This window comes from Rana temporaria, chromosome 3, assembly GCF_905171775.1.
Source record: "Rana temporaria chromosome 3, aRanTem1.1, whole genome shotgun sequence".
Classification (NCBI taxonomy): domain Eukaryota; kingdom Metazoa; phylum Chordata; class Amphibia; order Anura; family Ranidae; genus Rana; species Rana temporaria.
In genome coordinates, this window is record NC_053491.1 from 460,785,415 (window position 1) to 460,801,508 (window position 16,094).

The 16,094-nt window shown below is 44.7% G+C and overlaps 1 protein-coding gene across 1 annotated transcript in view; it reads right to left on the reverse strand.

The window, feature by feature from the left end:
- CTC1 (CST telomere replication complex component 1) overlaps positions 1 to 16,094 on the reverse strand; it is a 126,379-nt gene that overhangs the window by 60,948 nt on the left and 49,337 nt on the right. The window contains exons 9-12 of the mRNA XM_040346774.1: positions 11,061 to 11,235; positions 8,192 to 8,344; positions 5,430 to 5,538; positions 3,835 to 3,916 (exon numbers count right to left, since the gene is read on the reverse strand). Of these exons, the coding sequence (XP_040202708.1) occupies positions 3,835 to 3,916; positions 5,430 to 5,538; positions 8,192 to 8,344; positions 11,061 to 11,235 (519 nt within the window). The remainder of the gene's footprint in view (positions 1 to 3,834; positions 3,917 to 5,429; positions 5,539 to 8,191; positions 8,345 to 11,060; positions 11,236 to 16,094) is intronic.

A 16,094-nucleotide genomic window follows, 5' to 3' on the forward strand; every position in this document is an offset into this window, starting at 1 on the left:
ATCCAACCTTACAGCCGATAAGCGCAATTCGTGCAATGTGAACTACCGATGGAGACGGATTATTCTACGCTAAAGCGGCAGACATTAAAGGAACTGCTAGAAGCCAGGGGTAAGGTAGCCAGCAACAAATCCAAAGCTGTACTAACTGCCGAGCTGATGGAGGGAGACAGAGCCCGCAGCGCTATACAACCAGTTTGGCCTGTATCAATTTCGGGTCATGCCATTCGGGATGAAGAACGCTCCGGCAACTTTTCAGCGGATGGTCGATCAGTTATTGGACGGATTCCAGGAATACGCATGTGCCTATTTAGACGACATCGCCATATTTAGCCAGACCTGGGCAGAGCACCTACAACACATAGGGGCCATTCTAGATCGTATTGGAGAGGCAGGGTTAACACTGAAACCCAGCAAGTGTCATACAGGGATCGCCGAAGTGCAGTACTTGGGCCACCGGGTGGGGAGCGGGCATTCTTTAGACCCCTTTCACACTGGGGCGTTTTTCGGGCGTTTTTTAGGCGCTTTGGCGTTTAAAAAAAGCCTGTAAAGCGCCTGAAAGAAGCCTCATCTGCAATCCCAATGTGAAAGCCCAAGTGCTTTCAGAGGCCTTTCACACTGTCAGCGCCCGAAAAACGCTGGTAAAGCGCTGCTAAGACCCCTTTCACACTGAGGCGCTTTTCAGGCGCTTTGGCGTTAAAAAAAGCTTCCTCAATGGGAAGGGGGCTTTAGGAGCGGTGTATTAACCGCTCCTAAAGCGCTGCAAAGAAGCTGCATGCAGGACTTTTTTTGACGCCCTGCCAGCTCAGCGCCTCAGTGTGAAAGCACTCAGGCTTTCACATTGGGATTGCAGATGCAGCTTCTTTCAGGCGTTTTACAGGCGCTTTTTTTAACGCTAAAGCGCTTGAAAAATGCCCCAGTGTGAAAGGGCCCTTATTGTGAAAATGACAGTTGCAGTTTGGGAGTTAACCACAGGGGGCGCTGAACGTGTTAGGCTTCACCTAGTGTGTGTTTACAACAGTAGGGGGGTGTGGCTGTAGGTCTGATGTCATCGATTATAAAGGGGATGACACAATCGATGTGCCGCCACAGTGAAGCACGGGGAAGCCGTGTTTACATACGGCTCTCCCCGTTCCAGAGCTCCGGGGAGCGATCGCGACGGAGCCGCGCCGTCGTCCCGGATCGCTCCCTGAGGTAAGCCGCCCGCCGCGGGGGGTCCTGATCGGACCCCTGACCCGCGGAAAGGCAAGGACGTATATATATGCCCATCTGCCTGTCCGTGCCATTTTGCGGACGTAAATAGTCGTGCGGCGGGCGTTAAGTGGTTAAAGGGGTTGTAAAAGTTAGTTTTTTATTTTCTAAATAGGTTCCTTTAAGCTAGTGCATTGTTGGTTCACCTTTTCCTTCTATTTCCCTTCTAAATGTTTTTTTCTTTGTTTTCTTTGTCTGAACTTCTCACTTCCTGTTCCTCCTCAGTAAGCTGTTCTAAATGACTTTCCACTGCTCGGATGATGGGGGCAGGCTTACTGAGTAGAAACAGGAAGTGAGAAATTCAGACAAAGAAAAAAAACATTTAGAAGGGAAATCGAAGGAAAAGGTAAGTAAACCAACTATGCACTATCTTAAAGGAACCAATTTAGAGAATAAAAGACAAACCTTTACAACCCCTTTAACCACTGGCCGACCAGCCGCTGTCATTATACTGCAGCAGCTCGTTCCTGTGAATTTCCGTAGCTGTACAGCTATAGCAGGCGCGCCCGCTGCATGGCGGGGGAGCTGATGCGCGTGTCCAGCGGCCGCGATGCCCGCCGGCCATCTGCGGAACGGGGATCTGTCAATGTAAACAAACAGATCCCCGTTCTGACCGGAAAGTACAGAGTGATCGTCTGTTCCTAGTAATCATGAACTATCTTGCTTTGCATGTAATGAGTCTCTCTCATATATTAGTTTCACCTTTTAAGTTGCATTAGTGAAATAAATTAACTTTTGCACGATATTCAAATTTTCTAGTTTCATCTGTATGCAAGTTAAAAAAGGTACCAGCAGGGACACTCATTCAGTTTGAGCGTTTGTGGTTACATACATAGTTATATAGGAGGTAAGATTGAAAAAATACACAAGTCCAACCTATGTGTGTGTGGTTGTTGATGGACCATTTTCTATTTCAACTACAAATACTCCACATATCTGCTACCTGAGCCTTCTCAGGAGGTTATGTCCATGCAAATACTACACTCGTAAGATTTGTGGGTACTTATTTCAGATGATTGTAAAAAAAGCAAACAGAATTCTGGGATGCATCACTAGAGGGATCACAAGTAGGAGGAAAAAGGTCCCAATTCCTCCATATAGATCTTTAGCTATCACTAGAGGGAACTTCAGCAGGAGGAAGGATTTCCTGATTCCTCTATATAGAGCTTTATTACAAACGTGATCACCAGCAGGGGAAAGAAGGTCCTAATTCTTTTATATAGATCTTTAGCTATCACTAGAGGGATCACCAGCAGGAGGAAGCAGATTCCTCTATATAGATCAGGGGTGTCTAAAACTTTTTTCAAAGAGGGCCAGATTTGATGAAGTGAACATGCGTGAGGTCCGACCATTTTGCCTGACATTCTTTGAACCATTAAAATTCGGTCTAAGTGTGTTTCTCCGAGCAACTAATACACTGCCCAACAAGAATTATCTTGCCTTTGTGGCTGTGTGTGGTGAAAAGATGAGCTTGGGCGTATTATTTGGATACATCGTATTTATTGGCGTATAACACACACCTTCACTTTAAGAGCAAAGTTTCAGGAAAAAAAAAAAATGTAATAAAGATCTGTGAAGCAAAATAAGTGTCAGTGCCCATCTGCAGCCTCACAAGTGCCCATCTGCAGACCCACCATTGCCATGAATGTAGCCTCACCATTGCCAGGAATGTAGCCTCACCATTGCCAGGAATGCACCCACCATTGCCAGGAATGCACTCACCATTGCCAGGAATGCAACACCATTGCCAGGAATGCAGCACCATATTTGCCAGGAATGCAGCGTCTTTGCCAGCACCATATTTGCCAGGAATGCAGCACGATTTGCCGGGAATGAAGCATCTTTGCCAGCACCATATTTGCCAGGAATGAAGCACCATATTTGCCAGGAATGCACTCACGAGCACCAAAAATTTATTACAGGAGAATCTTCTGTTTACACAGCGTGCTCTTTAATAGAAAGTCCCCCCTCCTTTGATGGACAGAACAGTCGTCCAATGGCAGTGCGAGACTTTCCATTACAAATGCCGCCAGTAAACAGGAAATTCTCCTGTGTGTGTACGGTGGCGGGGCTCATCCTGCCTCCTCCCTGTCCCGTTCCAAGGCATATACATCTTTTGTGGCCCCGGCGCTGGGAGATCGTCGGGGGCCACAAAAGATATATATGTCTAAATAACCCGGACTTTGGACATGCCTGATATAGATCTTTAGTTATTACTAGAGGGATCACCAGCAGGAGGAAGGAGGTCCTGATTCCTCTATATAGATCTTTATATCACTAGAGGGAACTCCAGCAGGAGGAAGGAGGTCCTGATTCCTCTATATAGATCTTTACTTATCACTAGAGGCATCACTAAGAGGAGGAAGAAGGTCCTAGTTCCTACGTGTAGATCTTTTTAAATTTTTTTATTTTACCCCTTCACCAGACCTTTCTCTTTTTTTTTTTTTATCGATCTTTAGTTATGCATCACCAGCAGGAGGAAGGAGGTCCTGATTCCTCTATACAGATCACTAGAGTTGGAATGGGCTTTTATCATGGCCCCTCTGCTGGACAACCATCTTATGAAAAATTATAAGGTGTTGTTACCTGTTGCGTTGTTCTACGTCCTCTTCTTTGCATTGCAGAGTTTCCACTACCAGCTGATACCGACGCACCTCGAGGACACACCCTGAGACACAGAGAGTAAACCAGAGATCAGGGCCAGACTGGGATAAGAAGCACCCATGCATTGTATAATTACAGCTAGGTATGTAAGCAAATCCTGCTGGAGACATAAGCGGACCATGGAATCCATCCATAACTGCTTTTCCTGCCCTACTGACTGTATGCTTACACCATAAATCTAAGTTCAAGTTTTGAATACCATTAGCTGGATTCAGAGAAATGTGCCTATCTATAGGCGGGCGTAGCGTATCTCAGATACAGTACGCCGCTGTAATGCAGAGCGGCAGGTCTTGTATTGACAAAGAATTTGTGCTTTAACTTACAGCGGCGTAGTGTAACTGGGCCGGCGTAAGCCCGCCTAATTCAAATGTGGAAGATGTGGGCGTGTTGTATGTAAATTCATTGTGACCCCACGTAAATGAAGTTTTTTACTAACGGCGCATGCGCCGTCCGTGGACGTATACCAGTGCGCATGCTCCAAATTACGCCGCAAAGACTCATTGGTTTCGACGTGAACGTAACTTACGCCCAGTCCCATTCACGGACGACTTACGGTAACGACTTAAAAAATTTGATGCAGTCCCGACATCCATACTTAACATTGGCTGCGCCATCTTTTTGGTGGTTTATCTTTACGCCTGAAAATGCCTTACGTAAACGGCGTATCTTTACTGCGACGGCCGTGCGTACATTCGTGAATGCCTATTCACGAATGCTGATTTACATATTCTCTAGGCATAAATCAGCGTACACGCCCCTAGCGGCCAGCGTAAATAGGCAGCTAAGATACGACGGCGTAGGAGGTCATATCTTAGCAACATTTAAGCGTATCTCAGTTTGAGCATACGCTTAATGTTACGACGGGGCGGAATCAGAGTTACGACGGCGTATCTACTGATACGCTGTCGAAACTGTACCTGAATCCGGCTACTTGCCTCTAATGGTCACTGGAGTTCTGAATAACAAGGGGCTCAGGCCCACCTATCTCATTCAAATGTAAATTGCTAGAACCTCAGTGGGCAATGGGGCTATGGTATTTAGATTACAGGGGGTGAAGCTTAATCTAGACTTGAGTAGAAGTCAATGCCCTGTGTACAGCCTGGGAGATCCACAGAGATCTACATGAGGACTAACGCAGGCATCTGCAAATGCCACAAGGTAAGTGCACTTTAGCACAGTTGTTACCTTGGATATATTTTAGGATATGTTGAATCAAAACTCAAATTGGTGTCTTGATGCGTCTGTAAGCCCATGTGTACAACCCATACAGACTACAGTCACCTTGTTTTATGATGATCTCCAGTTAAAGGAAAATCAAATAGTTTTATAAAGGTGCTGAAATCATGACATATGGCTTTACATTTGACCCTTTTTAAAGTAGAAATATAGCCTTAACCTTAACTTAAAAGACTATGCACTTGTGCCTATCCTGCAAACAATGCCATTCCAATTGACAGCATTGTTCATATTACAACGCTGTGCAAGATATGTTTTAGAAATACATTTTCTGCATTTACCTATCCAAGCAATGGGAGAGTTCGGCAGAAGCAGGCAGGTGAGGGAAGAGGACTGATCCCTTAACTGAAGGAATCCTGAGGAGGAAGCATGAAGAACACCGAGCAGGACCTAGGAGTGGGATAAGGCAAAAGAGAGAGAGAGAGACAAACAGAGAAAGAAAAAAGGAGAAAGAAAGAGGGAAAGGGAAGGAGAGAAAGAGAAAGAAAGAAAGAGGGAAAGCGAAGGAGAGAAAGGGAAGGAGAAAGAAAGAGAAAGAGAAAGAGAGCAAGAGCGAAAGCGAAAGAGGGAAAGCGAAGGAGAGAAAGGGAAGGAGAAAGAAAGAGAAAGAGAAAGAGAAAGAAAGAGGGAAAGCGAAGGAGAGAAAGGGAAGGAGAAAGAGAAAGAAAGACAGAGAGAGAAAGAAAGAGAGCGAGAGCGAAAGCGAAAGAAAGAGGGAAAGCGAAGGAGAGAAAGGGAAGGAGAAAGAGAAAGAAAGAAAGAAAGAAAGAAAGAAAGAAAGAAAGAAAGAAAGAAAGAAAGAAAGAAAGAGAGAGAGAGAGAGAGAGAGAGAAAGAGAAAGAGAGAGAGAAAAAAAATAAAAAAAAGAGAAGAAAAAGAGAAGAAAGAAAGAGAAGAAAAAGAGAAGAAAGAAAGAAAGAAAGAAAGAAAGAAAGAAAAAAAGAAAGAAAGAAAGAAAGAAAGAAAGAAAGAAAGAGAAGAAAGAAAGAAAAAAGCGAGAAAGAGAGAAAAAGAAAGATAAAGAAACAAAGAAAGTAAGAGAAGAAAAAGAGAAAGTGAAAGAAAGAAAGAAAGAAAGAAAGAAAGAAAGAAAGAAAGAAAGAAAAAGAAAGAAAGAAAAAGAAAGAAAGAAAAAGAAAGAAAGAAATATGGGGTTAAGAGATATAATTAAAATGAATGGATGAGATGCAAAATCAGATTTTTCTCAAGTCAACTGGCATATTTTATTTTATTTTTTATTTATTTTTCCCGTCTTAGAAAGATGTTGCTGGAACAAGTGTCCCCATTGGAAGATTTCCTTTCTACTCCCGCTCAGTGACAACAGAAAATATTAGACTTTCCCTCTCTTCCCTAGAGAAAAAAAAAAAGAAAGAAAAAAAAAACCTGACAGAGGTTCTGACCCTTAACAACTCCATTTAAAAAAAGAATATAAAAACACAACTTTAAATCTACTTATAATTTGACTCCCAACACAAATACCATACTGGGTCTATGTGTCCTCTACTGCTCAATGCAGAGAAATCATGGCTGAGGGGAGGGGCCGACAGGGGGCTGTACATAGCTTCCTGGAAACATCACAGTACTCTGCCTCAGTACTCCTTTCCAGAGCCCTCAGTCATTATGCAAGTAGTAGGCTGACTTTTGGAAGGGGCTATGCAAATGCCAAAAATGCCTTGATGTCAGTCTGGAAGAGTAGGCGTTCCTAGGCAGGCTGTATTTGCATGAAGACAGACTAGGATAACACCCACATATGATACTGAGCCTCCATGATTGAAAGAACTCCTTCTCAGGCCTCGTACACACGACCGAACATGTCCGCTGAAACTGGTCCGTCGGACCAGTTTCAGCAGACATGTTCGCTCGTGTGTAGGGCCGACCGGACAATTTTCCGGCCGACCGGACAGTTTTCCAGCGGACAAATGTTTCTTAGCATGCTAAGAAACATGGCCGCTGGAAGCCTGTCCGCCGGACATGTCCGATGGTCAGTACGACTCATCGGACATGTCCGCTGGCCCGAGAACCCGCGCATCGCGTTGAAGTGATTCGACGCATGCGTGAAAGATTTGAACTTCCGGGTTCGCGCACGTCGCCGCGTCATCGTCGCCGCAGTGACTCACCTGGTCTTCATTTCCTGCTTGATCCTTGGATCTTCTGTGCCTTTGCCTTGTTCAACATATCCAGACTCTTTCTGCTGTGTTTTCCCCTTCTGGCTCCTGATCCTGTTTGCTGCACCAGACTTTGCTGATCTCTGGACTCCTGTTTCTCTGGCTCGCTCTGACTACCCATCCTGGTTACCGAACTCTGGCTATGTTTTGACTACGTTTGCTCTGTTTATACCATTTTACCTATTTATTAAAGCGGGGGTTCACCCATAGAGGGCACTTTTCCCCCTTAGATTCCTGCTCGTTTTTACTAGGGGAATCGGCTATTTATTTTAAAATATGTGCAGTACTTACCCGTTTACGAGATGCATCCTCTCCGTCGCTTCCGGGTATGGGCTTCGGGAATGGGCGTTCCTTCTTGATTGACAGGCTTCCGACAGGCTTCCGACGGTCGCATCCATCGCGTCACGATTTTCCGAAAGAAGCCGAACGTCGGTGCGCAGGCGCAGTATAGAGCCGCACCGACGTTCGGCTTCTTTCGGCTACGAGTGACGCGATGGATGCGACCGTCGGAAGCCTCTCGGAAGGCTGTCAATCAAGATGGAACGCCCGCTCCCGAAGACCCATACCCGGAAGCGACGGAAGAAGATGCATCTCGAAAACGGGTAAGTACTGCTCATATTTTAATACAAATAGCCGATTCCCCTAGACCGAACGAGCAGGAAGCTAAGGGGAGAAACATTTTTGTTTTACAAATGGGTGAACTCCCGCTTTAAATAGTGTGGTTTTTACTGCACTTCTGTCTCAGTCAAAGGAAAGATAATTTGTAATAACATTCAATTACAATATGGCTTGTAAAGCTATTGTATATGCTATATTATTTTTTTAATTGCGTTTTTCCCATGAAAGTGGAGTTACTCTTTAAAAAGACAGGTACTCACATGAGGAGGAGAGAGGTCCTCTGATGGCAGAGAATAATGACACCAGTCAAGGCTGCTTTTCGACTCCTTCCTCTGCAGATACTGAGACTTACAGGCTAGTGATGAGAAGTGAGAGAGTGGCGGGAGACTCCAGGGCGGAGGCAAGGGGGAGTACTGAAAACAAGATCCAAAAAAGGGGAAATTAGTGTATATATCTTTCAACAAAGGAGGTTTTCCTGAAACAATTAAACCTGCTACTCTGCAATATCCATTGCAACAATTCTTTTTTGGCTACATGGCAGGATACAGCAGTAACATGCTAACACGTTTCGGCCAAAGCCTTACACATAGCATGCATGAGTAAGGCTTTGGCTGAAATGCGTTAGCGTGTTACTGGTGTATCCTGCCATGTAGCCAATAAAGAATTGTTGCAATGGATATTGCAGAGTAGCTGGCTTTATTGTAATAGATGAGCATTGCTACAATTCACAGGAATCTGGGCCAGAGCATCGGTTTCCAGTCTCCCAGGTAATTTGCGGTAGATTTGCGAAAGATTTCCCATTTTTAGAAGTTTTAGAAAACTGGTCTATTGTGATTGCAGGGACACAGGTTGTGCTCATGCGCAGTAAAAACACTTCCGCCAGCAATCAACGTGAGGACTATAAAGGAAAGGATTGCCGTGCCGTACAGCCAATCCCATTAATAAGTGGTGATGACGAAACGCGTCGGATCTAGCTGTACGGCAACCAGCTGTGACGTTTGACGCCAAACCAGAAATGATGTTAAGAGTCTGAGGAGCGAGTGAGGGTGACACACAGATTGTACACCGCGGGTCTGCCGTGACCACAATATACCACCACTGGCTGTAAACAGGAGGATTGTCTTTTGTGCTGACTGTATTTGGATTTATGCAAGTGTAATTGTTAAAGATTTTGTTCATTAAAGCGGAGCTCCACCCTAAAGTGGAACTTCTGCTCATCGGAAACCCTCCCCCCTCTGGTGTCAAATTTGACACCTTTCAGGGGCAGGGGGGTGCAGAAACCTGTCTAAGACAGGTATTTGCACCCACTTCCGGGAGTCCTCTCTGCGGGGATTCTGCAGGTAGTGCGTCACTTCCCGCCCCCGCCCGTTATGTTCTGGGAAACACACGGCTCCCAGAACACAGCGGGGACCAGTGAGGATGGCGCTGCGTGACTCGCGCATGCGCCGTAGAGAATCGGGCAGTGAAGCCGGAAAGCTTCACTTCCTGATTCCCTCACGAGGATGGCGGTGGGACGAGCGATTGCTCGTCCTCTGCTGCCGACGTCGCTGGACTCCAGGACAGGTAAGTGTCCTAATATTAAAAGTCAGCAGCTGCAGTATTTGTAGCTGCTGGCTTTTTTTTAACGGCGGAGCTCCACTTTACATTGATTTTCCGTTATCACACTATTGGAGCACTTATTTTATTTTCATGTGGAGAGATCCTTTTCCGTTTGCACAGTTGGATATCGGTGGGTGTATTTAACCCTTTGAGGGTAAAAGCGTTTATGCCGAGCATGAGAGTGCAAGGGACCTAAAGCTGGTGAGTGCGTTTCTTAAAAGGGGAGCGGAATCACAGTCACATACGGTGTGGTGGAAGATCTGATATAGTACTACGGCTATAGAAAGACTTTTCACTGAGTTAAAAAAATTGGATTCATTTTTATGGACTTTAATTATTGTCACTAAATGTTTTTTACTTGTCACATGGTGTTAATTTATTTGTCATTATAGTATTAATTGTAATACTGCGATATCAGCGCCACTATTTTTCTTTTATAATGTAGGTAGAGGTAAAAATACTATTTTCAGACTCTATTAACTACTTGCCGACCAGCGGCCGTCATTATATGGTGGCAGGTTGGCTCTCCTGCATGAATCGCTGTAGCTGTACTGTGGGCGCTTGAAGGGTTATAGCGGAGCACGTGCGACCCTGGAGCTGATGCGCGTGGCTTGTGATGTCCGCCAGCCACACGCGATCGCTCCTCACAGAGCCAGAATGAGGATCTGTCAATGTAAACAGACAGATCCCCGTTCTGTCAGGGAAGTAGAGAGAGATCTGCTGTTCCTAGTGATCAGGAACAGTGATCTCTTCTCTACTCCCTGTCAGTCCCCTCCCCCCCCCCACAGTTAGAAACACCTCCCGAGGGAACACTTTTAACCCCTTGATCGCCCCCTAGTGTTAACCCCTTCTCTGCCAGTGACATTTATACAGTAATCAGAGGCTTTTTTTAGCTCTGATCACTGTATAAATGTCACTGGTCCCAAAAAGTGTCACATCTCTCCTGCTAAAAATCCCAGATTGCCGCCATTACTACTAAAAAAATATGAAATTTTATAGACGCTATAACTTTTGCGCAAAGCAATCAATATACGCTTATTGTGATATTTTTTTTACCAAAAGTATGTAGAATACATATTGGCCTAAACTGATGAAGAAATTAGTTCTTGTTTTTTTTGGGGGATATTATAGCAAAAAAAAAGTAAAAAATATATATATTTTTTAAATTGTCGCTATTTTTTTGTTTATAGCGAAAAAAATAAAGACCGCAGAGGTGATCAAACACCACCAAAAGAAAGCTCTATTTGTGGGGAAAAAAGGACGCCAATTTTGTTTGGGTACAACGTCGCACGACCGCGCAATTGTCAGTTAAAGTGATGCAGTGCCATATTGCAGAAAATGGCCTGGTCATTAAGGGGGCAAATCCTTCTGGTCCTTAAGTGGTTAAAGTGATGCTGAGTCTGGGTGGGAAGAGGTTAACCTAAACCTGCAATTTAATAATTTTGTGGCCTTCTAAGCATAAATACTACTCCACAACTCTCTTCTTCCTCTATCTAATGGTCCCATGTCCTCCCTTCGAGATGCTCCTACCTCATGGAGTGGACAGTCATGTGGATTGGCCACCATCTCCTCATACAGGTTCCTTTCCTGCCTCCCATCCGACAAAATTGACAGCGAGGAATTCAGCAGCTTCTCTGCGACGCTCTGTGAAGAGGTCCCCGCGTGTCGGGTGAGGCAGCGCTGCCGGATAAACTGAGGCCGCAGTCTGAAAGATACAGTGCAAAGTAACATTAAGCTAAAAAAAAAACAAGCTAAAAAATATAATATATTGCATCTTACCAACCAGACCACAGATGTGGTGGCTGCATTGTTTTTTTGTTTTTTAGGCTTTGTTTCCTTTATTTGTACCTGGTGATCCCGCCAGTAATGCACTTCCTGTAATAGGGTGACAACGCTCCCTCATTTTACTGGAGGAAGCAGAGAGTCGTCATCCTAGGACAGGACTAAAAACTCTTCCTGCTCTCCTCATCTCCAGAACATAGAGGGGGAGGGGCTCTGTAGTAAGGTGACCAGATTTCTAAAATTAAATCCGGGGACATTTTTTTTTACTAGTAATGGCGGCAATCAGCGACTCTCTGCCCGTCGCTGCCACCGCCCGCCTCACAGCCTGTCAAGTCTTATGCCCTGTACACACGATCGGTTCATCCGATGAAAACGGTCTGATGGATTTTATCAGATTTCCGATGAAGCTGACTTTCATCAGTCTTGCCTACACACCATCAGTTAAAAAAACGATTGTGTCCAACGCGGTGACGTAAAACACAACGACGTGCTGAGAAAATGAAGTTCAATGCTTCCGAGCATGCGTCCACTTGATTCTGAGCATGCGTGGATTTTTAACTGATGGATTTCCCCACAGACGATCATTTTTTTCTATTGTTTTTTTAACCATCAGATCATTTTAAAACAAGTTCCTAGTTTTTTCACCGATGGATAAAAAACCGATGGGGCCCACACACGATCGGTTCGTCTGATGAAAACGGACCGTTTTCATCAGACGAACCGATCGTGTGTACGCGGCATTACTCTCCGGGCCCCGGCTACTACTGATTGGAGAACGAAGGAAGATCACTCCGCCAGGGAAGGCAAGAAGATAGGCAGGTGGCTGGCCAGGATTTGAGCCAAGGCAGAAGAACATGCGAGCGGAGCTGAATGGGCATGCGCCCGAAACTGAAGAAATATTCCCTCCGCTCCGACCAGCACATGATCATCAGAAAGGGGTACAGATAATGGAAAAATACACCCCCCTAAGCTAGTAGGTGTAGTAGAGCGGGGGGGGGGGGGGGGGGTGTAATTCAGAATTTTTTTTTTATTCTGCACTGACTGTCTTTGAAATTGTCCCAGCTCCTGTTCAAATCCAATCCGGGGACAAAACCGGGGACAGACTTGGTCCGGGGACAGTGTCCTCAACCCGGGGACTGTCCCAAGAAACTGGGGATGTCTGGTCACCCTACTCTGTAGGCCTCAGTGTAACTGATAGCAAAGCACAGGCAGGGAGCCCTGGAAGTTATCAGCTGACAAGATTTCTGGCAGGATCAACAGGGATTTTTAAAACAGAGATAACGAAAGGTTTTCAACAGTATATTCAATGGATAAAAAGGGAGCAAAGCCCAACTCCAGGCAAATGTTTTATCTGTTGCAGTGGGGCTGTGCCCATACAGCAAAGGGTACATTTCTTATTAACCGCTTTAATACCTTTATCCACTTCCTGCCCAGAACAATTTTTATTTTCGGCCTTTTTTCCCCACAAATAGAGCTTATTTTTGGTGGTATTTGATCACCTCTGTGGTTTTAATATTTTGCGATATAAACAAAAAAAGTTTTTGATAAAAATGTTGTTTGGGTACAGTGCATGATCGCAGTTACCAATTATAGTAACGCAGTGCTAAATAGCAAAAAATGGCCTTGTCATTAAGGGGGGTAAAACCTTCTGGAGCCGACAACCCCATGCACCTGTAAGCTCGTGTGCCATTTAGCACCATGTGGTTTGGTGCAGTCTGTTTCTGAAAAAGAGTCAAGGACTTTTCCACTTTTCTCAGGGAAGCCAATTGAAATAAAAGAGCTGCCCTACACGTGACGAGCAGAAACGCGACCGCACTTGGTCACACCTGTAATTGTGAACCAAGCCTAAGGCAAAGCAATTTATTTTCCCCGCATGGGTGCAAAGTTTTCACACAGGGCCGTCTCATATTGATTGGACCCTGGGCAAACACTTTCTTGGGTGCTCCTAAATCCACTTATCAGCTAATTGCGGGCAGTGTGGGCTCAAGGGGAAAGCTGCATTGGTCCCCACAACAATGACTGGGCCCGAGGCAGCTGCCCCTTTTGTCCGGTGTTAAAGACGGCCCTGGTTTCACAGATCATATATCTCCCAGGAGGCATCTCCCCAGTCAAGACGAGATTACAGCAAATGCCCTGTTTCTCCTGTAAATGGCCGTGGCGTGGATAAAACCTTCAACAATATTTCCAATCCACCAATGTTTAGCTGCCTAGTGCCAGCCCGGCACCCTTCCAGTTGCTGTGTCACGCTCTGCAGTCTCTTTGGCCGAGCGCCCAGACATCTCACACAGGGAAACGCTGAGTGTGGAAGAAATAGATTGCAGCAAACTGAACGCTCCTAACCCTTTTCATTTTTTCATGCATGGCAAAATGTGCATTTTTTTTGGGACTGAAAACACCCCAAATTATATATATATATTACATATATAATATAATGGTGGCAGCTGCAATTTATTCTGCACAATATTTGCTTAACTGTCCATTAAATCTATGTTTTTAGTATTAAAAAAAAAAAAAAATTATTATGTGTGTGTATGTATGTATGTATATATATATATATATATATATATACACACACACACACACATACATATACACACACATACATGCATATATATAAAATTTCAGTTAAAGGGGTTGTAAAGGTAATTTTTTTCCTAAATGGCTTCCTTTACCTTAGTGCAGTCCTCCTTCACTTACCTCATCCTTCCATTTTGCTTTTAAATGTCTTTATTTCTTCTGAGAAATCCTCACTTCCTGTTCTTCTGTCTGTAACTCCACACAGTAATGTGAGGCTTTCTCCCTGGTGTGGAGTGTTGTGCTCGCCCCAGGGCCGATCCGCCTTATAGGCTCACTATGCAAGCCGCTTAGGGCCCCGCAAAGCTGTGGAGGGCCCCCCAAATTACTAGAGGCCCCGTCTGGTGAGAAGTCATTTTCGGCCCCTCACCCCGCTGGCTGCATGGGAGAAGAGGTAAGAAGTCAGCACCCCTCGCTTCTCACTTTAATGGAAGATGTCATTTCCGACAGCAGAACACCCCCTCTTTAATGTGACATGTCCCCCCCCCGACCGCTTCTCAACTTTAATGTGACATGTCATTTTCGGCAGCCCCCTTGTGACATGTAATTTTGATTAGGGCCCCAGGGAGGTCAGGATCGGCACTAGCTCGCCCCCTCCCTTGGACTACAGGAGAGTCAGGACGCTCTCTATGTTGCGGATAGAGAAAGGAGCTGTGTGTTAGTGGGCGTCCTGACTCTCCTGTAGTCCAAGGGAGGGGGCGAGCACGACACTCCACACCAGGGAGAAAGCCTTGCATTACTGTGTGGAGTTACAGACAGAAGAACAGGAAGTGAGGATTTCTCAGAAGAAATAAGGACATTTAAAAGCAAAATGGAAGGATAAGGTAAGTGAAGGAGGACTGCACTAAGGCAAAGGAAGCTATTTAGGAAAAAAATTACCTTTACAACCCCTTTAAAGATAAAAAGATGAGAATGTGTAAAGTAAATAGATACCCCATATGTCAGTCCTCAAAACTGCATAACTCTGGGATACAGCAACAAATTATAATACTCATAAAGGTCAATAGGAGAACATGAGTTCTGGAAGGTTTTACCCCCTTAATGACAAGGCCATTGTTTTCCATTTAGCACTGTGTGCCTATAATTATCGCTCTCACTCCAGCATGCACAGTGATATGCAACATACTGTATGTAGTGCAATCAACATTTTTGTATATGGGCACCCCCAACACTTGTGTTTATGTGGGGGAAAAGCGGAGCAGGGCTGACATTTTTTTATTTTTTTTTATTTCACAAAATAAGTAATTTTTCTCCATCATAGGCTGCACTAATGAGACAGCACTGATGGGCACTAAATGGCAGTACTGATGGACACCGACAGGCATCACTAATGGGCACTGAAAGGCAGCACTAATGGACACTGACAGGCATCACTGTAGGGCACTAAAGGGCATCACTGGTGGGGCTGCACTGATTATCTGTGCAGATGTCTCCACTGGGAAAAGCCACTTATTGGTGAGGAAAAGGAATGCCAATAACGAGCATTTTCTATTTACACTGTGCTCAGCTGTGACTGGACACAGCTGATCACATGGTAAAGAGCCTACCACATAGGTTCTTTACCATGATCAGTGACGCGGTGTGTCCGAGGGATTACCATGCCACGCACCCCCGGGGGCTCGCACGAGTGGCCAATCCTAAAGGGCATCATAGGATGTCCAGTCAGGACAAATAAAGCCCCTGACTGGCCTATAGCAGATTGACGGATGGGCGGGGGCTTTATTGGCCATAGTGAAGGTGATAACCACCGAAGGTTTACCCCCTTGATTACCAGATACATGTTTTCTATTCAGCACTGCGCTACCTTCACTGGCAATTGCTTGGTCATGCAATGTTGTACCCAAACTAAATTTATATCATTTTTTTTTCACACAAATAGACCTTTCTTATGGTGGTAATTAGGTTTTCTATCGTTTGCTATAGAAAACGAAAAAAGACCAAACATTTTGATACAAATATATATATTTTTGGTTAAAAAATTTGGCAAACAAATAATCTTTTTTTCATAAATTTAGGCCAAAAATTATTCTGCTACATTTCTTTGGTGAAAATAACCCAAACCAGTCCACAAACCAAGGTATATATCTAAAAATTGATCAGTCCTGATGACAGTCTATTTCATTTCTTGAGGCCCGAAAATGCCAGGACAGTACAAATATCCCCCAAATGACCCCTTTTTGGAAAGTAGACAGTGCGAGGTATTTTATA